At 36.2% G+C, this 23,741-nt stretch overlaps 1 protein-coding gene across 4 annotated transcripts in view; it reads right to left on the bottom strand.

The window, feature by feature from the left end:
* KIF2A (kinesin family member 2A) overlaps positions 1-23,741 on the bottom strand; it is an 88,162-nt gene that overhangs the window by 10,111 nt on the left and 54,310 nt on the right. For 2 of the 4 annotated variants that reach the window (XM_030799087.1, XM_030799089.1), the window contains exons 7-19: positions 23,025-23,120; positions 20,493-20,547; positions 19,937-20,099; positions 16,897-16,987; positions 16,700-16,763; positions 15,674-15,765; positions 14,894-15,036; positions 14,299-14,503; positions 12,842-12,952; positions 11,707-11,774; positions 5,653-5,766; positions 4,357-4,507; positions 503-604 (exon numbers count right to left, since the gene is read on the bottom strand). In XM_030799087.1, the coding sequence (XP_030654947.1) occupies positions 503-604; positions 4,357-4,507; positions 5,653-5,766; positions 11,707-11,774; positions 12,842-12,952; positions 14,299-14,503; positions 14,894-15,036; positions 15,674-15,765; positions 16,700-16,763; positions 16,897-16,987; positions 19,937-20,099; positions 20,493-20,547; positions 23,025-23,120 (1,455 nt within the window). The remainder of the gene's footprint in view (positions 1-502; positions 605-4,356; positions 4,508-5,652; positions 5,767-11,706; positions 11,775-12,841; positions 12,953-14,298; positions 14,504-14,893; positions 15,037-15,673; positions 15,766-16,699; positions 16,764-16,896; positions 16,988-19,936; positions 20,100-20,492; positions 20,548-23,024; positions 23,121-23,741) is intronic. The other 2 variants (XM_030799090.1, XM_030799091.1) reach the window with 1 other exon arrangement.

Below are 23,741 nucleotides of genomic sequence, written 5' to 3'. Positions count from 1 at the left end.
TAATGGATGAATGCCTAAGGAGTTACCGCTACAGGTGGTGACATAACACCCTTCCCTCAACTTGCCACTGACAGCTCAGAGCAGTAACTCTCCATCTCCTGAAGTAGTCTATCTTTTCTTCAACAACTGATACTTCCTCAACTGCTCCAAAACTCTTTAAAAGAGTTTTTCTTAACTACTATCAAATACATTGGCCTAACATTTAGAAAGAAGTACTAGTGGGCAGAAGTGACACTCTTCCCTAAAAATGGACAAATGACAAAAACCAGTAAGGGGGACGGGAGGTAAATAAAGTAGAACATTTCACCATGGTGCAAAGAAATGTTATTTGTAGCCATCGTTCATTGTATTAAAAATTTGCCATGTCACATGCCCTACCAATACACATATACATATATACAAACAAGTATTTTTTAAAGAATAGTGTGATATTTAAGGAATTATGAAAAATTCTTAATTTATCTCAAGAAATATTTTGAAGGAAAGTCCTGTCTTACTTTACCTGGAACACTGCCCTGTGATCTTCTACAACTTGTTCTTCCATTTCTACCATTTGTGAAACAGCTTCGTGGAAAGTAAACAACTGTGGAGAGACTTCTTCTTCCTTAAAATAAAAATAGTGAAGAAATTATGATATAGTGTGTATTTTAAATGTTATAAAAGTAGTTTTTTTAATTTGTAAAAATATCATTTAGAAATTGAAGAGGCTTGAATAGTAAAGGCTAGTAAAATATATATAAAAGGCAAAGCCACGATTTCTTTCTTTGGGTAAAAATATTTATGCAACTCTCAATAAGACAACTAAAACTGAGATGAGTAGGGAATATTTTTCACTTAGCCCAAGCTTTATTGCCGAACTACGCTGAAAGAGTACTCTCTTTTGGAACAGCCCAACTTTTCAAAAATACAGTTATTACAGGCTGTAATGTATGAAATATTTCCTCAGTATTGTCTACTTTTCACTAACAATTTAATTTACATGTTTATCTTGTTTCTTTTCTTAAAAAAGATATGAAGATAGTATCTTTAGATGATATAAAGAAAATGTCTTTCATGACTATCAAATTAGTGTTGTAAAGGACTTAACTCTTAACTAACATTAATTTCTTAAATATACTATAGAATATATTTATACCAGTTTTTATAGAAATTTCAATGGACAATCACAATTTTACTTCATCAACAACAAAAAACACATAGTTGACTCTATAACAATACATGTTTGAACAGTGCTTGTCCACTTATATCTGGTTTTCAACCAATGCAGACTGAAAATACAGTGTTTGAGAGATGTGAAACCTTCATATTCAGAGGCCCAACTTTTCATATTTGCAAGTTCCACAGGGCCAGCTGTGGGACTTGAGTATGCACAATTTGGGTATATTCAGGCAGTCCTGGAACCAATCCTCCATGTATAACTGAGGGACAACTATATACAATATATTCATATTTTTATCCTACAGCAAGTCAGAGCTTCTCTGATCCCAGGCCATGTTCAGATGATGATTAAAAAACAAAACAAAACAAAACAAAACAAAAAACAAAAAAAAAACTTCGGCTGGGCGTGGTAGCTCACTCCTGTAATCCTAGCACTCTGGGAGGCTGAGGCGGGCGGATCACTTGAGGTCAGGAGTTCAAAACCAGCTTGGCCATCATGGTGAAACCCCGTCTCTACTAAAAACATAAAAAATTAGCTGGGCATGGTGGTGTGCACCTGTAATCCCAGCGACTCGGGAGGCTGAGGCAAGAGAATTACTTTAACCCAGGAGGTGGAGGTTGCAGTAAGCTGAGATCGTGCCATTGCACTCCAGCCTGGGTGACAGAGCAAGATTCCATCTCAAAAAAAAAAAACAAAACAAAGAAACAAAAAAAACAACTTCTCCGATCTCTAGAGCGTGTCTTAGATGCTGTTCCATTTTAATCTACTTTGTTAAGACAATATAGCAATAATAATATGTACACACGCACCAATACTTAAGTAAAGGCTAATGCTGAGTCATCGCAAGATAATTCCCTGGGTGTGGCAAAGGTGACAGAAATGCAGACTCTCTCAAACATGGAGGCTGTAAAAACTCATGATGTCATACTCCCCTGGATTAGTTCTGGTCACCTAACCTCTCCAAATTAAGGATCTACAGAGGCCCAACAGATGCAATAATAAAATAGAAAGATATGTATAGGGAGTACTTATCTTGCTCTGGTTTTCCACATCTTTGGGAGGTAATATATCTAGATGCAATGCAGGGTTTGCTTTAAAGAGTCTAAAAGCAACTACAGTCTCTCTTAAAAATTCTGGACATAAGTGATGGACTGAGGCCAGGATCTCATTTTTAGTTTCTGTGGTTCAAAGTTTAGAACTCTTAGTTTGAACCAGATTTTTCCAGTCTTGGAACTACTGACATTGTGTGGGGATAAGGTGAGGGGGACACTCCTGTGCACTGTATGATGTTCAGCAGCATTCCTGGCTCTACCCACTATATGCTAGCAGCATCACCTCAGTTGTGACAAGCAAAATATTCATACATTTTGCTTTGGGGGCCAAACTGCTCCTAGTTAAGAACCACTGCTTTAAGCCCTGCTTTAGTAATAGTGATTTGGAACATGGTAACAAAAAGTAGTATGTGTATTTGTTACTCTAGAATATTTTGGGCTAAGTATCTGCTACAAAGTATTAGAACTAACTAATGTTGTTTTCAAAGAATACTGTATTGCAGGAAGCAATGAGTTTAATGGATACAAGTTTTGGCGCTGGAATAAGAAAGATCTAAATTTCAATCCTGGCTTCAGTACTTACTAATTGTAAAATCTTGGTCAAATCATTTAAACCTCAGAATATCAGTCATAAAGTAGGGATAATTATAGTACCTACTACAATGAGTTGTGATAATGAGATCAGATAATAAATAAAATGCTTAGCAATGTATGTCATGTAGTAGGCAACTAATCAATGCTAACTTAACATGATGAGAAAATGCCATGATAAGACTTAGTGGGAATAGAATGACACCAAACTATGCAGAATATGCATTTTAAAAACACACCTTTACATCTCACACACAGAAAAGAACCCTCTCAATACATTAAAAGCAATTATGTGAAAGTGTATTATATATATCTTTTTATTTCTTTATCTCTTTCTATCCTTATACAAAGGGCATGTATTTTTTTATAATTGGGAAATCAAAAATTTAAATTATAAAGTATCATTAAAAATTTTAATCATATAGAAAAGCAATCAGATTTAACAAATGTTAGTATTTTGCTGTTTGATTTTAATATAGTGCATACATCCTTTCAATATAGATGCATATGTCCACAGTTCTTTTGTGTCTGAGCTTTTTAAAATTTTTTTTTTGAGATGGAGTCTCACTCTGATGCACAGACTGGAGTGCAGTGGTGGGATCTCAGCTCACTGCAACCTCCACCTCCCAGTTTCAAGCGATTCTCATCCCTCAGCCTCCTGAGTAGCTGGCACTACAGGCGTGTGCCACCATGCTCGGCTTATTTTTGTATTGTCAGTGACACAGGTTTTACCATGTTGGCCAAGCTGGTCTTGAACTCCTGACCTTAAGTGATCCTCCCACCTCGGCCTCGGATTACAGGCGTGAGACACCGCGCTTGGCTTGTTTTTAAGCTTTATAATATTTATTATACGTATAATTTTTAAAGTTGTTTTTCCCTATATTACTTTAAATTTTTCCCCAATTCTAATTAGTATCAGACAAAAATCTGAGGGAAAAAAATGAATAGTTTAGATTGGGAGTTGGAAACTTCCTTAAAGGGCCAGATAATACATGTTTTGGGTTTGTGAGCCACACAGTCTCTGTTACTGCTGTTATGGTAGGTAAGAAAGCGGCCAGACAACCCTTAAGAGAATAAACATGGATATTTTCCAATAAAACTTTATTTGTAAAAATAGATGGCTGGCCCACAGGCTGTAGTTTGCTGACCCCTGACTTATTTATTCATTTATTTTAAGAGACAAGGTCTCGCTCTGTCACCTAGGCTAGAGTGCAGTGATGCTATGACAGTCCACTACAGCCCAGAATTCCTGTGCTCAAGCAATCCTCCCGCCTCAGCCTGCCTAGTAGCTAGACCTACAGGTGTATACCACCACATCTGGATGATTTTTAAATTTTTTGTAGAGAAAGGGTCTCATTAAATTGTCTAGGCTGGTCTTGAACTCCTGGCCTCAAGCAGTCCTCTCAACTCAGCCTCCCAAATTAGTGAGATTACAAGCTTGAGCCACCACACCCACAGCCTGACCCCTCATTTAAATGATAGTTTTCAGTTAAGTTCTGCTACTGATGAAATGAACTAAGATTATATCATTTACAACCAAAGTAAGTCACTCACATTTTGTTCACAAAGAAGTTTTAGATCGTCTCTCTGAGGGGAACTCCCCACACCCCACTGTGTCTCTAAGTCATCAATCTGGTTTGGTGGATGGTGCATTATTGGACGAACATCACCAGCAGCAGTTGGATCTACAGTCAATTCTTTGACCCTATAAATACGTAAGAGGTATCTAAAGTTAAAAACACTCATGCAGAGGAACAAGAAAATACCAACCTATTCAATATACATGCAATTCAGTTAACATACTAAGATTGATGATGTCACCTTTATACGTAAAATTTATCTGAAATCTGTAGAAACACTTAAGTGGTTGTTTAGTTTTAGGAAATTTGCTTAGGTAACTTTATATAATTCATATTATATTAATTATATCAAATAGAATTATTGTGCAAATTAAATGAGAATTAACAAAGTATGTAGATTCAGTATTCAAAGAAAAAAACTTGTTAAGATTTAAAAAATTTTTTAAATTTTCAATTTTGCTTACTACTGGCTCATCAAAGTTGGTGTTATTACAATTAAATTATATGAACAGAAAAATGTAAACAATAACAATTAGACCAATAAATGGATCACTGCCGAAACAAAACAAAAAAACCCTGCAGATTTCTGGTAGTTATCATGCTCAATTAAAATAGATACATGTAAAATAATTTTATTTATAATGTATAAAGATTGTAAGATTTTAAGTTTTATCATTTGAAAAGTGTTTACTCATTATATTTAAACTTACACATTTGGGAGAGGGTAAACTTTCCTTACTTTAAAAAAAAAATTTTTTTTTTTCTTTCACCACTTGGCCAGGTTGGTCTAGAATTCTCAACCTCATGTGATCCACCAGCCTCCGCCTCCCAAAGTGCTGGGATTACATGTGTGAGCCACCACGCCAGGCCAAAAGAGGGTAAACTTTCTATGTCAAGAGGCTCCTTGCAGACAAGGAAACTTATAAGATCATACAGCATAAAGGCAATCTCTTCATTTTAAGCAAGATAATTTATCTTTTAACAATTCAATGGTAAGTATGGTAATTTTAATGGTAAGTATGCAAAAGTGACATCATCCTTAAAAATATGAGGGGGAAATAGGAAGCCTGAATTCTAAATCAACATTTTAAAGCAAACAAATTAATAAAAGACATAAGAATGCAGATCATGCGGTACAGCCACCACCTGCCAAATGAAATGAAAATGAAAACTAAAATGGCTCAGGACAAAAATAGCAAATGAAATGTTTATACAAAGCACAATTCAAAAGAAACTATAAAAAACATCTTATGTATAGAATGAAGTAGACCTGGTAACTGAAGGAGAAAAGTCGTCATATTCATAAGAAGGAGAGAGATCAGGGCGACTGCCACTACCCTGTGAGAAGGGAATGTCTGATGGACTAATTCCAAACTCCTTTACTCTGCAGCACCAAAACAGCAACAAATTAAAAGAAAATGCTCTTGAAAGACAGCAATGCACATTGCACATTTTCATTTAGTATTCACTTTTGTTTAGAAAAGGATATTGATATTGTTGTGACAATGTATTTAGAATATTATTTTACAAATAACAAATTTTAAGAGGTTTTTGAACATCTTTGTTCTATTGATCCCCTGCTCTACAGTCCTAAGTCTTTCCTTTCTGGTTATTTTCCTCATTTCCCATAATCCTTCCTAGAAGTTTAACTAAATCACTTAAATCTGAAGTGCCCCCCTAACTACATGACCACTCAATCTAATTTCCTCATGTAGTCAGTACCATGACTATTTGTTTATTAGCATTCATGAGTCTTCAACATTTTTGCAGTCTTTTTCAAACAGGACACAAGGGAATTAAGTCCTAATTCCTTAAGGCATCTATTGTTTGTAATGAATTAACTTCTTTCCTATGCATCCAGAATGGTATTAGCTGTGAAATGTCCTTGGTATAACTGAGAAAATATTCGCTCTATTTTCAGCGGTTGGTGATTCAGATGAAGAACTCTGGTTGAGAACAGCCTTTAGCAATGAAATTTAAATTGCCTTTGCTAACATCTTCAATAGTTATATTTAACCAAATTATGACTTTTCTCACCCCATCTATGTAATTCCTTATGTCTCTTTTGGGCCAACCCTATTTCATACCAACATAAAATATGTCCTATATGTCAGGTATTAGGATTAGTCATTTTTAGGCATTATATTATTTAGTCCTTCAACCATCTTTGATTTTATAGATGAGAAAAATGACTCAGAAATAAAGTATCTTCTCTAAGGTCATTCACTGAGAATGTGGCATAACTGAGGTTAAAACCTAGCCCTGAGTACAAAGCCTATGTTATTTAAACACTTCAATATAATAACCATATTCTCTGATTTTCTTGTCATTTCTCTTAGGTTGAACTAAATGAAATTCCCTTCTTATAGGTCAAAAACAAGGTACAATACCTTCATACAAATCAAACTAATATATTTCCTCTACTAACAGTCTTTCTTTGACGTATTAATATCAACTGTCAAAGGTTCAATATTGGATTCATCTGCCCTTTATCCTTTAAAGTTTATTTACCACACATGCTGAAAAATCTAAATTTTTTTTTTCCTTTTTGAGATAAGGTCTCACCATATCACCCAGGCTATACTGCAGTGGCTCAATCATGGCTCACTGCAGCCTTGACCTCCTGCTCAAGTGATCCTCCCACCTCAGCTGGGACTACCACGGGCGTGTCACCACCCCTGGCTAATTTTTTATTTTTTTGTAGAGATGAGGTCTCGTTAGGTTGCTCAGGCTGGTCTCAAACTCCTGGACTCAAGTGATCCTCCTGCCTTGGCCTCCCAAAGTACTGGGATTACAAGCATGAGCTACAGCGTCTGGCCTGAAAAATCTGTATTTCTAATACAAACAATTATTTTCACTCCCACCCCATTTCTTATCTAAATCTTTTAATTTAGACACCCTATTAGCTTCATCCACACATTTTTTCCTCTATCCAAAGCCCTCTTGCCCAAGCCAGACTATACTACGTACAAGAATCATATTCTTCAAATATGTTACTAAAAACTCCTAATCACTCTAATCACTCTTCTACCCAAGACCCAATCACTCTAACCTCTTCCATTACCCAAAGATTAAGTATCTCTGCTTCAGGATAGAGGCCACTGTCTGTTTCTCATATATCCTATAAATTTTTTTTCCTTGGGACAACCATTCCTTCCACTCTGAAAGTTTTCCCCTGTACTCTCCTCTAAAATATCTCTAATTGTCTGGCTGGGTGCAGTGGCTTATGCTGTAATCCCAGCACTTTCGGAGGCTGAGGCGGGCAGATCACTTAAGGTCAGGAGTTCGAGACCAGCCTGGCCAACATGGTGAAACTCCATCTCTACTAAAAAATACAAAAAAATTAGCTGGGCATGGTGACGGGCGCCTGTAATCCCAGCTACTTGGGAGGCTGAGGCAGGAGAATCGCTCGAGCCCAGGAGTCAGAGGCTGCAGTGAGCTGAGACTGTGCCACTGCACTCCAGCCTGGGTGACATAGCAAGACTCCATCTTAAATAAATAAATAAATAAATAATCTCTAATTGTCATCTGATGAACTAGACTTGTCAACTTAATCACTTAGCAGCAATGTGTACTGTTACAAACTATCCCACAATTCCCACATAAAACTTTCAAAGTATATGATTCTAATATAAGGATATGAAAAAACATTGCTTTCACATCTGTCTAACTGAATTTTTTAGACAGAACTGCTCACTAAAGTAGCAATAGGGATAACTATTCCTATTAATATATCCCAGGTACTGTGCTAAACATTTTACACAGATCACTTCTTTTAGTGCTCAAAAACAATCCTTTAAGATGGACATGGTCATTAACTGTCTATTCTAAAGATGAGGAAATAAAGACTGAGAGAGGTTAAGTAACTTTCCCGAGGCTTTGATACCATTAAGTAGTAAGGAAGTTATTAAACCTATTTTGTCCTGAGAAATAACACTTCAATCACTAAGCTATGTCTTAAATACAAAAAAAGTTTAAACACTTAAGAGAGAAATAGTTTCCTAAAAATATGGAAATTTTAAGGTAATGCCACCTACCCACCACCTCAAAGTATTGGCCTAAATAAAATACAGCAGATTTAGTATAAAGGAGGAATGAATTATTTTTGGCTGTTAAAAAAAATATATATTGACTCTTAAGGTCACAAAACCTTGGTTTTGAGTATCAAGGAAGGTTGAAAATCTTTATTCCTAGAGATTTGGAAATAAAATTGAAACAATTATGTGTCTGATATGGTTAGGCTTTCTGTCCCCACTCCAATCTCATCTTAAATTATAATTTCCATAATCTCCAAGTGTCAAGGGAGAGACCAGGTGGAGGTAACTGAATCATGGGGGCAACTTCCTCCAGGCTGTTCTCGTGATAGTGAGTTCTCACAAGATCTAATGGTTTTATAGGAGACTCTTCCCCAGTTTGCTTGGCACTTCTCCTTCCTGCTGCCTTGTGAAGGTGCCTTGCTTCCCCTTCACCTTCCACCATGACTGTAAGCTTCCTGAGGCCTCTGTGGCCATGCTGAACTGTGAGTCAACTAAACCTTCATAAATTACCCAGTCTCGGGTATTCCTTTGTAGCAGTGTGAGAACGGATTAACACAGTGTCCCAGATGGTTAGTCATGTTGCAAGTGAGTTACATGATATAACAGTAGGTTAAAACATTTTACTTTGACCTAAGTGAACTAGAGGAACAGCTAGATATAGCATTTTCACAATATTAGGGAGGAATCTTTTGTAGTCTCAAATCTTAAGAAACAGAGGGTTTTGTTTGTTTTAATTCTACAACATGGCAAGAATCTACTACCCTAGGCTGTTCCTCATCTTTCTCAATAATTATTCTGAAATAAAAAACATTTTAAATTAATGATAAAAATCCCATATGTCAAAAATGTTAATTACCAAGATCAATTAAAACTAACACAATAAGGATTTGCAGCTAGGAGCTCATAATTCAAACTTTAAAAGGGATTAAATTTACAAAATATAATAGTTCATACTTAGAAATGTAGTTCTATTACTGTTTTTTTTTTTTTAAGACAAGGTCTTGCTCTGTTGCCCAGGCTAGAGTGCAGTGGTGCAATTACAACTCACTGTAGACCCAACATTCCAGGTTCAAGCAATCCTCTCACCTCAGCCCCCCAAGTGGCTGGGACTACAGATGCACGCCACCACGCCAGGCTAATTTTTGTATTTTTTATAGAGACGGGGTTTTGCTATGTTGCCAAGGCTGGTCTCGAATTTCTGGGCTCAAGCAATCCACCCGCCTGGGTCACCAAAAGCACAGGGATTAAAGGTGTAAGCCACCGCGCCTGGCCCTATGACATTTTTAAAGAAGTGATTATATTTTAATACCTTTTTACAAAAGCTCAATAGGTTGATACTGTCCAACAGTGTTTACTACCATTAAAAAAATCTCTTTAGAAACAAGATGCAAAAAAACCCAGGGGGTTATAATACCATTGTGTAATGTTCAAATACAGCTACCTATGTTACTCAGAAATAGATTCATAGTAAAATTATTTTTAAAAAGAGGAAAAAAAAAAAAACAAGAAAAGTATTCCACAGAAGTTAATCCATGGGTTACATCGGGGTAGAGATAAATGAATAAGGCATGTTATTCAGGATTTGTGAACAGGAAGGAGCACATGGGGAACCTTTTGGGGGGCCAATAATGCTCTATTTCCCAAACCAATGACAGGAGTTTTCACTTTATAAGTATCCATTATCCATTTAATTAATCACTTATACTTTAGGTACTTTTCTATATGCATAAGTATTTTACATTTTAATAAAAGATTAAAAAATAACATTTCCATAGTGATTAAAACAAAGAAATAGGACAGATACTTTTATCCAGCAAAATTAAGAGAACTGCTATACTTGAATTAAGAGAACTGCTATACTAGAAATGGATTACAAAGAGGAATTTTGTCTCCAGGTTAAAATAACAAATTTAACATTTGAGAAGAGAAATTTAACACTAAACAGTCATTCAAAATAAGAGCAGTGGTAAATAAAGTCACTCAAGAGCAGTGGGGAAAAAAAAATCTATGGATCAAATATAAATATGCCCATTATAATTCAAAGTTCCAAAGGCATTTCATGACTATACAGAATAAACTGCTTTAGTAGTCTATAAAGCATTCTGTCCTTCTATCTGTAATAACCCAGTTATAATGTTTATAATGTTTATAAGACTATTAATATGAACAACAAAATGTAACCCATATAGAACACCAGAAAGGGCCAGGCGGGGTGGCTCATGCCTGTAATCCTAGCACTTTGGGAGGCTGAGGCGGGTGGATCACCTGAGGTCAGGAGTTCGAGACTAGCCTAGCCAACATAGTGAAACACTGCCTCTACTAAAAATACAAAAATTAGCCGGGTATGATGGTCCCAGCTACCCAGGGGGCTGAGGCAGGAAAATCACTTGAACCCAGGAAGTGGAGGTTGCAGTGAGCTGAGATCACACCACTGCACTCCAGCCTGAGTGACAGAACGAGACTCTGTCTCAAAAAAAAACCAAAACCAAAAACAAAACAAAAAAAAACACCAGAAAGAACTGTGCTATCACTTCTTACTCAAATCCTAGATTCCCCATATATAGCATTTAATATTATCAGGAATAATCTGCAACATATACCAAAACAATTCAAGAAATACAAACTGGCCCCTGACATTCATTTACTTCAGAGTCTTAATGTAATAAGAAGAATTTGCATGATTTAAATGCAGTAAAATATTAGGAAATAGAACAGTGAAATGGAAACCTTGTTCTAGGATAAAAAGACCAACTTTACTAAAGTTATCAATCCCTTCCCAAATTACCCATTTCCACTTACTTTTAGAATTTGACAAAATGATTCTATAGTATCATCTTAAGTAATAATATGAAAAATATTTTTTTCTTGAAAATTGAAAGAACAATGTAGTAAGATTTACCCTATCAGATATTAATTTTTTTTTTTTTTTTTTTTTTTTGAGACGGAGTCTGGCTCTGTCTCCCAGGCTGGAGTGCAGTGGTGTGATCTCGGCTCACTGTAAACTCCGCCTCCCAGGTTCAGGCCATTCTCCTGCCTCAGCCTCCCGAGCAGCTGGGACTACAGGCATCCGCCACCACGCCTGGCTAATTTTTTGTATTTTTAGTAGAGATGGGGTTTCACGGTGTTAGCCAGGATGGTCTTGATCTCCTGACCTCGTGATCCGCCCGCCTGGGCCTCCCAAAGTGCTGGGATTACAGGCGTGAGCCACCGCATCAGGCAGATATTAAATTATACTATGTACTGCTGTACTCCCCTCAAATTTCAAAATGGAGAACTATCTCTCATACCTATTTGCATATCTTAATGTATTAAGAGTATTTTCACAGGATGCCATTCCTGGAGAGATTGTGGCAATCTACAGGGAAAAAAAAATGCAAAGGTAAAGAAAATGTTATAAATGATCAAGACAATAATACTGACGTACAGCTCATTTAGGTCTAATCTATCCATGGTTATTTAAAAATAAAGACATTAATGATATCTCAACTCCAAGATTATTTGTTATCATATCTATAATCAGATAAAGTCTAGTTAAAATACAAACTCTGAAGGCACCAGAAAACAATCAAACTCCAGCTGAAATGGAGGAGGTTAATACCTGGAAGGGAATAGTACTGACTGACACCCACTCCACCTGACTTTTTTTTTTTTAAACAGCTTTTTGACAGAGGGCAAGCTCTGCTGCTGTCACACAGGGCAACTAAAACTTGACTGAAAACTTGCAGTCTCTCTGGTTAAGAAATGAAAGGATATAGTTTGGGAGTGGAGCTCATAGCAGCTGGAAAAGTGAAGTTTGTCCCAGAAGGGAAAGTGCTACAGAGAGTGTGGTACTCTCCCTTCTAGGACAAACTTTTATATATAAACTGCCCAAATCCCTAGCTGATTCCAGACCTAGACATATACAAGGCAAACTATAAGCAACATAGCTAAATCTGAAAGGACTAAACAAAGCTTTCAATTCCAGTTGTTGCCCAGGGGAGATAAGAGTTTGGAGTAAGTTTAGTTAAATTTCTGCTATACAAAAAACCAATAACCTTCAGAAGAACATAACAGAATCCAGTCTCTATGTTCATTCATAACGCACATGATATAACCCCAAATTACCAAACATATGACCATAAAGAAAAGTGTGACCTATACTCAAAAAGAAGGAAAGAGAGAAAGAGAAAGCAAAACAGGAAATGAAAAAGAAAAAGAAAATCAAGAAAAACCAGCCCCCAAGAATACCTAGATGCTGGAATTACATAACTGCAATATAATCCTCTCTATCAGAGTGGCAGGGACCACATCTTAAATATCACCATATCACTCAAAATAGAAGGATTCAAATAACTGTCACTAACAAATACATTTTCCATAAATATTGTGTAGTTATTCCTTCAGGACTAAAACAAAACAAACAAAAAATAAACATAAACTTACCATGCAGGTACGAGAGTTTTCACCTATGAAAGAATCTCTTAACACCTGAGTGAGTTTACTTGCACGGAAAGGAGTATGAGGTTTATTTCTACCTAAGGCTCTGATGCACTCCTGAAAATTAAGAAAACAAGTCTCACAGATTAGTCTTTCTTATAAAGGGTAATCTTAATTAACATATTTTAAAAGGTCTCTTACGACAACTTTAACATTTAAGGTCTGATCAGTTGTGAAAATTCTACTAACAGTTTTATTTTTTTTTTTTTGAGACAAAGTCTCACTCTGTCACCCAGGCTGGAGTGTGGTGGTGCAATCTTGGCTCACTACAACTTTGTCTCCAGGCTTCAGGCAATTCTCCTACCCCAGCCTCCCAAGTAGCTGGGATTACAGGCGCCTGCTACCACGACTGGCTGTGTTTTATTTTTAGTAGAGATGGGGTTTCACCATGTTGGCCAGGCTGGTATCGAACTCCTGACCTCAGGGGATCCACCCGCCCCGACCTCCCAAAGTGCTGGGATTACAGACGTGAGCCACTGCGCCTGGCCAACAGTTTTAAAGCATAGTGTAGATGTTCCCATAAATGCTTTCAAGAAAATAAAAAATGACAGCAAAAAAACCTACTTTATTCTTTCAAGAGATATTTCTGGAAACTATGACTAGTGTTTGAAAGTGACAGGCAGTAGGATAACTGTAAAAAGTTAATTTCTTAACATGGCACTCCAAAAGAAAAAAACACAGAATGCCTTATTTTAGTCTTTCCAACCTTTGCTTTTCTACTCAAGGAAAAGATGTAATAACCTGGCCTAACATTTTGAAAGCCATTCCACGTTTTTCTGAGAAACTGTTTCTTAGCTCAATTCAGTGGTTTGTTGCCCTCCTCCTAGAAAATATGACTAATTAAGACCCTCTGGGCCGGGCACGGTGGCTCACGCCTATAATCCCAGCACTTCGGAAGGCTGAGGTGGGTAGATCACGAGGTCAGAAGTTCGAGACCAGCCTAGCCAACGTGGTGAAACCCCGTATCTACTAAAAATACAAAAATTAGCTGGATGTGGTGGTGCGTGCCTGTAATCCCAGCTCCTGGAGAGGCTGAGGCAGGAGAATGGCTTGAACCCAAGAGGTGGAGGTTGCAGTGAGCCGAGATTGTGCCACTGCACTCCAGCCTGGGCGACAGAGCAAGACTCAGTCTCAAAAAAAAAAAACAAAACCCTCTGGAGTCTACCTATGGAGCCCCAGAACTGACCTACTAACTCACATATCCTTTATCCCATCTAAAAAGAATAAAGAATATGTGCAAGGAAAAAATCTGGGTATAATAAAATCACACTATAAATTGTAAGCATTTGAATTTTGAAAACCTCTTTTTATTAGGTAAAACAAGTACTATTATTTTGCAACTGAGTAAAGAAAATTAAAGTCAAAAGTAAAAGACCTTTCATGATAAAATACATTTTATTTACCTTGAGTGCTAAAAGGCTTTTATTAATTTCAGCACCTTCAAGCCTAGTTTGCCTGTCCGCACTGGAAGTATCAGCTCCTCTTTCATTTCCAGCCAAATCAATGAGAGAAAATTTGCCATGTAGTTTTCCTTTCCTTCTAAGAATAATCTGAAACACTGCATGGCTCCGAGATGAATGTGCATTTGCAGATGTTTGACCGGATGTTCTACAATGTGATTAAGGACATCTTGATACATAAAAACTTCAATTTACATGTTCAAACTACATTATTTTCATTAAAAACAATGGCAACAACAAACACCGATTTAGCTAGTTTTCATCTTTTAAATACAGATGAGACACTGAGTTATAACACTTAAATAGAACCAGATTCATACAATTTAATCTGGCATATTTCTAATATATTTGTAATGTATTAGAATTATAATGTAGTATCAATATAATAATTGTCACTCACATTTACATGTAACACAAGTTTTTATGAACAATGATTTTTACTTCCAAGATGTATTGATAGATAACATCCTCGTTTTGTTATGCTATACCCAAACTTTCTAAAACTGAAGTTTCCTTTCTTAATCAAAATGAGATTTACCTGCAACTGTTGCCTATGTCAATGAGTTTCAGTACATCTTCAACACATTTGACCTCCCGTTCCTGTAATCCCACCACTTGAACCTGCTGTTTTCCATCTTCTAGAACTCTTAATTTTGTTTTCCTGTTTAGCAAGTCAAACACCTATGAAAAACCATATTCAAATTAGAAAACTAGCTTTAAAGTAAAAAACAGGCTAGGCACAATGGCTCACGCCTGTAATCCCAGCATTTTGGGAGGCTGAGGCAGGAGGATGGCTTGAGCTCAGGAGTTGAAAACCAGCCTGGGCAACACCGTGAGACCTTGTCTCTGCTAAAAATAAAAAAAAAATAAGCTGGGGATGGTGGTGCATGCCTACAGTCGCAGCTACTAGGAAAGCTGAGGCGGGAAGCTCACTTGAGCTCAGGAGCTTGAAGCTACAGTTAGCTGTGATCATACCACTGCACTCCTAGCATGGGTGACAGAGTGAGATCCTGTGGCAATTAAAATATCAGTTCTATAAAAATGAGTCACCCAGAGTTTAAGAATTATTTCAAAGATTAAAATAATAATTAGAATAAGAATTCTCAACATTGAAGTTGAAAAGTTTCAAAGGACTTTTTAAAAAAATCTCATAACAAATTCTAATATACAAGTTCTAAATACACATAAATTATGGTGGTAAACGCTGCACAACAATGTGAATGTATTTAATGCCACTGAACTTAAAAATGGTTAAAATGGCAAATGTTATGTTATATATATATTTAAAAAAATTAAAATTAAAAAAGTTCCCACTTACCTTTCCACTATAAATTTCAAAGAAGGTTGCATATACTTGAAGTTCTAGCTTCTTATAGTTTGGCTTCTTTAGCATTAAAAAGACATCTCGAGCTGTCAAAAATTTCATATACAGAAAATTGAGATCCAACAAATATTTTTAAAAAGCAACTCAAATTTTCTATTTCTAGAGGAATCACTTAATCTTTACCTAGGATAACAGTATCAATAATAAAAATGAGAAATAAAGTGAATATTAATTTTACAAAAAGTAGTATTAATAGAAGCTATTCTTTCATATTCCATAAAAGGGTGCTACTTTTATTTTTATATATTAATATTTATATTTATAAATAGCATAAAATTACAGGTGGTCATAATGAGGTTATTCTCATACCATAGCTAGTAGCTTTTTACAGTTCAGAAATTCAACAATTGAGACTAATCTCCAACAATGTGCTAGAATACACTGACAAATATAATCAAGATTTCTGCCCCCTCAAAATCAATCTTACAGTTCTTTTTTTTTTTTTTTTTTGAGATGGGGTCTTGGTCTGCTGCCCAGGCTGAAGTGTAGTGGCATGATCTTGGCTCACTGCAACCTCTGCTTCCTGGATTCAAACAATCAAACGATTCTTCTGCCTCAACCTCCCAAGTAGCTGGGATTACAGGCACCCGCCACCACGCCTGGCTAAGTTTTTTTTTGTATTTTTAGTAGAGATGGGATTTCACCATGTTGGCCAGGCTGGTCTCGAGCTCCTGACCTCAAGTGCTCCACCCACCTTGGCCTCCCAAAGTGCAGGGATTACAGGCGTGAACCACCACGCCCAGACTACAGTTCTTTTCTTCTTAAGAAAAAAAAAAAAAAAAATCTTGTGAATATATAATCTTATAGTTCCTTTCAAGCAATCTAATAACCTATAATTGACATAATAGACAGTCAATATAGCATTATAGTTGCTGAACAATATTTTAAAGCCTTATTTCAAAGTTACCTGAATAATACCACAGAAGAATATTCCAAATTATATGGAAAAAGGACAGTTACCTGCTAATGCATAAATTCCTTTAGAACAATCTTGGTTCTTTCCTGAAAAGTCACCACCCATAGTCTGTATTTTAGAAAGAAAATAAAGAACAGACATTACTCAGGAATAACTCTTAAGAATTTAGGTTGCAGAATTAAGCTGTAAGGAAAAGAAACTGTAGCTTCATACCAGAATGTAACCTTAATAAATTACTTACATGAGTTTTTCCACTTCCAGTCTGCCCATAAGCAAAGCATGTAGCCATTCCCCTTTCAAATATAGTTTCCACTAGTGGTCTAGCAGTAAACCTTAAAAATAAAATGCATCAGTCAGAATGTGTCACCAATATTTTGATGAATAAAAGTAATGCTGAGTAATACAAAGTATTTTATTAATAAATAAAACTTAATAGCAAGATTCTACACAAATCTTTGTTAAAAATTTTAAATAATAATATCGAAGAGTTGATTTAAGGATTTTAAATATCATATGCTAAAATTACTTAAAGCTACTTAAAGCATAATTTCAAGCAATATTTCCATAAGAAATAATGGTCACAATAAGGCATATGCAATAAAAACAAACAAAAAGTATTATAATTTCAACAGAAACAGAATAAACAAGAGTGGTAATCTCAATTTTAAAAATAGAGGAAAAAAACTGCAAAAATATTATCTTTAGACCATTTAAATAAATAGAAAAATGATGATTACCTTGAATTTAGACAAGTAATTTATACTTAGGTGAAAAGAACATAAATTGTGCTTATAGGACAATGAATTCTATTAATAAGTTGACAGTCTCAATTTAGGAAAAGGATACCTAAATATTATGGTTTGAATTATATTTCTTTTTTTTTTTTTGAGACGAAGTCTCGCTCTTGTCCCCCAGGCTGGAGTGCAAATGGCATGATCTCAGCTCACTGCAACCTCCGCCTCTCGGGTTCAAGTGATTCTCCTGCCGCAGCCTCCCGAGTAGCTGGGATTACAGGCACCTGCCACCACGCCCGGCTAATTTTTGTATTTTTAGTAGAGACGTGGTTTCACCACATTGGTCAGGCTGGTCTCAAACTCCTGACCTCAGGCGATCTGCCTGCCTTGGCCTCCCAAAGTGCTGGGATTACAGGCACGAGCCACCGCACCCGGCCTTGAATTATATTTCAAATGTATTGGTATAACCCACTGCTAGAGTTAAAATAAAAAGGTGGGAAGGTGTAAGAAGTACTTTTCCCCTGAGCAGTAAACTAAAAAGTATGATGGAGGCCAGGCGTGGTGGCTCACGCCTGTAATCCCAACACTTTGGGAGGCTGAGGTGGGTGGATCACTTGAGGTCAGGAATTCGAGACCAGCCTGACTAACATGGTGAAACCCCGTCTCTACTAAAAATACAAAATTAGCTGAGCATGGTAGCACATGCCTGTAATCCCAGCTACTCAGGGGGCTGAGGCAGGAGAATCCCTTGAACTGGGAGGCGGAGGTTGCAGTGAGCCGAGATCACGCCACTGCACTCTAGGCCTGGGTGACAAGAGCAAAACTCAGCCTCAAAAAAAGAAAAAAAAAAAGATGGAAAATAGATCTACAAGTAGAACATTTTATATAACTGCTGTCTTTGTTTTGTTTTGTAAAAGGCAAAACTGAAGAAAGTACAGACCAAAAGGAGCAGGAAAAAGTTCTGGTCCACCAGAACTAGGGATGAGCCTGCTAAGTAGCTAGATCAAACCTCCACCTCCCAACCCTACCCACAAAAACCATGTAACTCCTCAATCCATAATAGTTAAGTATAAGAGATAGAGGAGAAGGATAAATATTGATAAAGTTAAGAAACATAAATACAGGGTAAAAAGACAATGTTTACTAAATCATACACACAGAAACATGCCTATATTTGTAATAATTTCTTAAAACTATTATAAAAGTCAAACTTATATTTTATGAGGCAGGAGTAGAAAGAAGGAATGAAAAAAAGAGTGGACTCTTCAGAAAGCTAAAAAAAATTCTACAATTAACAATTATGATTCCCCTTTAAACATATTCTTCACAAATATCTCTATCTAGTATTCATATGTTCTTTAATTTGATCCTTTTTTTTTTTTTTTTACAACTGACTACCCAGTACACTTGGTGAAGACAAAAGGAGTTGGTCTCAAAAGTATTTCCTTTGTAACACCTTCAATTCTTAGTCTCATTAACTCTAATTTTCTCCTTTCTAGGCATTTTTATGAAAAAGGGCAATCAGATATAGCATTCAAGCAATTACAAAAACAGTAATATTCCTAGATAAACCAAAATAACAATACTGCTAAAACTGATGTTATAATTATTAGAAATGAATGTTTGCAAACTTATGTATGAAAATCTAAATCTGGCATAAAAATTTGAGATACTAATGTATAACACAGATAAATTTGAATTATTTATAAGTTGAATACAGAAAACACACAAGAATCTCATGTACTAAAACTATCTCCAAGCTTAAAGATGACAAATTTAAATACAAGTACGGAACTTTTTCGCCTGAAGTGATAATACATACTAAATACAGATTTAGACAAATTAATAATTTACTGATAACAGGTATTTTGGCGAGGCATAACAGTGGCTCATGCCTGTAATCCCAGCACTTTGGGAGGCCAAGGCGGGCAGATAACTTGAGCTCAGCAGTCTGAGGTTAGCCTGGGCAACATGGCGAAACCTCAACTCTACAAAAAGTACAAAAATTAGCTGGGTGTGGTGGTGCATGCCTGTGGTCCCAGCTACTCAGGAGGCTGAGATGGAAGGATCACCTGAGCCTGGGAGGTTGGGGCTGCAGTGAGCTGTGATCGTGCCACTGTACTCCAGCCTGGGCAACAGAGCAAGACCATGCCTCAAACAAACATTTCAAGTTTCTTTATGAGTACAGAGATTAAAAGGTAAAAATTAAAAGTCCTCTTCTCATCATATCCTATTCCTAGAGGTTATGTTAACATTTTCCGGAAATTTCTTATCCATATACATGGTTTGTGTGATATACATATATATGTATATATATATGTGTAATAAGCTAATTAGCAAATAGCAATGGACACTGATTTTGGGGAGCATTACAGAGAACAAGTGTTAATATTCATTATAGCATTTATTATATTCTCTTTGTTTAAACTCAGAATAAAATAGCATATTGCACCTCTTAAGAAATATCCCACAATCAATGTAAATTTCAAGGTGCTGATGACCACATGGCATAAGAACAAAATTCTGATTTAAAATGAATTTACCTACCTGTAAACCATTTCATTAGGAGCTGAGTCATCAAAGGCATAATCAAAACGAAATGTTTGGTTTTCTAGGTACCTTGTTAAATCTACTTTTTGTTTTGGTTCATGTACCATCACAACATCTTTACTAGGAATTGTGATTACATCAAGATCTTTCATTTGAGTTTCTAAAAGAATAAATGAAAATCAATGCCCAATAATTTTCACAGCATGAGTTCATGTACAAAATTATTTTTAGTAAGAACTAAGACACAAGTAGTAAGTTCTGTACATATAAAGATAATATCCCATAAATATGCAACGCACTAAGACAAAATATTTCAACAGCAAAGTAAAAACAAAATCAAGATTTCTGTGAAGCAAGACTTGGAATGGCAATGATTCAGAGCAATAACAAATGACAAGTTTAGCCATTTAGCCATAGAACTCTGCATAACGGTTACATACAAATCAAAGGAAATGATTTACATTTTTTCCAAACCAATTTGATTTGCTATTATAAAAATACATTACAAATAAGATAAAATCAATCTTTTATTAGAGCTCATTAAGTGCCATACCTTTTTTATTGAGTGGTCGTTTTCTTACACACACACATATCCTATGTTCATCAATCTAGAAATAAAAAGTATTTTATTTTAGTGATTATCAGTGTCATGTAAAACACTAAAACATAAATTATGTAATATTTCCTCCAGGGGTTTTAGAAATTTATACATAGCATAAATGATAGGTAAGCTTAAAAAACAAATTAGCTTTGTACAAATTTTAATGGTTGTCAGATATAATTACTTCTAAAATTCTGAGTGTAGTGGAAACTTGCTTATTTTGTTATTTGGAAAATCATCACCTTAGAAAATAATTCTGTAGAGGCTACTGCTATTGTTAGTAGCATTAAGTTCACATTAAGAAGCTGTGAGGAGGCCGGGCATGGTGGCTCATTCCTATAATCCCAGCACTTTGGGAGGCTAAGGTGGGCAGATCACCTGAGGTCAGGAGTTTGAGACTAGCCTGGCCAACATGGAGAAACCCCATCTCTACTAAAAATAGAAAAATTAGCTGGGAGTGGTGGTGCATGCCTGTAGTCCCAGCTACTCGGGAGGCTGACGTGGGAGAATCACTTGAACCTAGGAGGCGGAGGTTGCAGTGGGCCGAGATTATGCCGCTACCCACCAGTGTGGGCAACAGTGAGACTCCATCTCTGGACCAAAAAAAAAAAAAAAAAGAAGCTGTGATGCCAGGCACAGTGGGTAATCCTAGCACTTTGGGAGGCTAAGGTGGGTGGATCACTTGAGGTCAGGAGTTCAAGATCAGCCTGGCCAACATAGTAAAACTCTGTTTCTACTAAAAATATAAAAACTAGCTGGGCATGGTGGTGCATGCCTGTAATTCCAGCTACTCAGGTGGCTGAGGCATGAGAACTGCCTGAACCCCAGAGGTGGAGGTTGCAGTGAGCCGAGATCCTGCCACTCCACTTCAGCCTGGGCAACAGCCTGGGCAACAGCCTGGGCAACAGAGAAGACTCTGCCTCAAAAAAAAAAAAAAAAAAGCTGTATTATCCACTTCAAGATATGCTATAGACAACAAAAGTTTAACATTTCTATTCTACTAAGTGACATATGTTCATAGGTTGATGATAGGGAAAGTTGCTAGCAAAGATAACTACTGGCAAGAAACAGGATTCTCAGACAATTACTGAGCCAAATAATTTGAACTATTTTATAAATATGCCAATTCTTATGCATAGGTATTTTTTATAAAAATTTTGTTCCCAATACATGCCTCATTTTAATAATAATTAACATAAAACAAGGATTAGCACAGTATGGCCTGTGGGCCTAATTTAGCTACTACCTGCTTCTGCAAAATTTTACTGACACACATTGATGAAACAAATGTCATACCCATCATTTATGTATTGTCTATGGCTGCTTTTACAATACAATGACAGAGTTCAGTAGTTGTGACAAAGACTATATAGCTCCAAAGCCAAAGACCCTTGTAGAAAATGTTTGCCAACTCCTGTCCTAAAGGGTGAGCTCCAATGCAGTAAGTGAAACACATGAAGGAATAGCAAGGCCTAAAATATGTGGGATACAAGTATTATCAACAATTCTATTCAATTCTATATAATACACCTATCTAACACAAATGTCTTTTTTGTAACTAACACATTCTGTATATGCTATGTCAGATGGATTATTTTTTATAAGTACAAATTAGTTATAAAAGCATTCCTGGCTGGGCGTGGTGGCTCACGCCTGTAATCCCAGGCGTGATTACAGGCCTCCCATTTTGGGAGGCCAAGGCAGGTGGATCACCTGAGGTCAGGAGTTCGAGACCAGCCTGACCAAAAAGGTGAAACCCCGTTTCTACTAAAAATACAAAAATTAGCCAGGCGTGGTGGCAAGCACCTGTAGTCCCAGCTACTTGGGAGGCTGAGACAGGAGAATCGCTTGAACTGGGAGGCGGAGATCACACCACTGCACTCCAGCCTGGGCGATGGAGCAAGACTCTGTCTCAAAAAAAAAAAAAAAAAAAAAAGGCACTCCCTATCCAATGAATTCTCATTCATCAACAGCAAAGGAGTTGAGTAATAAGAGCAGAGGATCTTTTCCAGTTCTAGATTTCTAGTCCACTGCAGCCCTCAACAACCATCACTTATTGTTAAAAGCCAGAGTAACATTTAAAACTAACAAATTACCAACAGTAAATTAGAAATGATGGTGGGATCTACAGCCCAAGACAAAGATAAGCTTGGAACTGAGATCAAAGTATAACTCACAGTCAGAAAGGAAAGTGAGTCTTACTGCTATCACTCCTTTAAGTGTTGCTTTGCCCTTCGAAAGACAGGGAGGTTTTGCTTTGAGAAGGACATCTCTATAGGGAGCATATCTCATATACCAAATTATGGAAAATGAGCGTTAATGTGGATAATTTCTTGATTTTCTTCTTAAAATATGGGGAATGAGCACCCATAAGGAAAGGAAAAACTACATAGCTGAACACAATATGAATTTAGCAAGTGTCAAACACATGTTTTTATTTGAAGCATAAAAAGTTCCAGAATAATGGTTTACAAAGAATCTTACAGGATCTGCTGTTGTTAATGGTCTATAATCCAAACTTCCTCTAAAGTCTCTGATCATACACATAATTTCATAATTTGGGTTTGTAGCATCAACGTCCTAATAGAAGACAGAGAGAATTCACCATTATAAATATAATAATGTATTTGTTGCATTTATATTTGGTTTGAAAATTAAAATTAAGTTGTGCCATTTGTCATAACCAAGCCTAAACTCAAACTGACGATATTATATAATTTCATAGTTGTGGTTTCATAATAAGCTCTGAACCACTTTGTGTTTGTAAAATTGTGTTTTACAAACACAATTCTCTTAGTCTGTATGCATTCTGTTAACTCCAAATTAAAGACTCTTCACTGAAGTTACCGTTTACCTATTTCAAAAATCCATCTGTTATACATATACCTTAATTATCCTATTAAAATGGAGCAACAGAGAAATAATGCTCATGTTAACCACTGGCAAATAACTCTAGAAAAGCTGAAATTCTAGGAAAATTCATTTAATTAGATTCATCTTCTAATTTAATCCAGTGTTTCAGCAAAGTATAAATATAGATTCATTTGTCTTCATTTTCTATTTTTGCTGACCTCTAAAAAATACTAAGTAATGACAAAACTGCCCCAAATCAACAGAACATAGAACTTAAAGGAATCAGAAACCAAGATCATTTAAAAAAAACTTTAAAATTCAAATTTTTGAATGCCAACTACAACTTAT

This window comes from Nomascus leucogenys, chromosome 18 (genome assembly GCF_006542625.1).
Source record: "Nomascus leucogenys isolate Asia chromosome 18, Asia_NLE_v1, whole genome shotgun sequence".
NCBI lineage: Eukaryota > Metazoa > Chordata > Mammalia > Primates > Hylobatidae > Nomascus > Nomascus leucogenys.
This window is presented reverse-complemented; position numbering and strand designations above follow the sequence as displayed.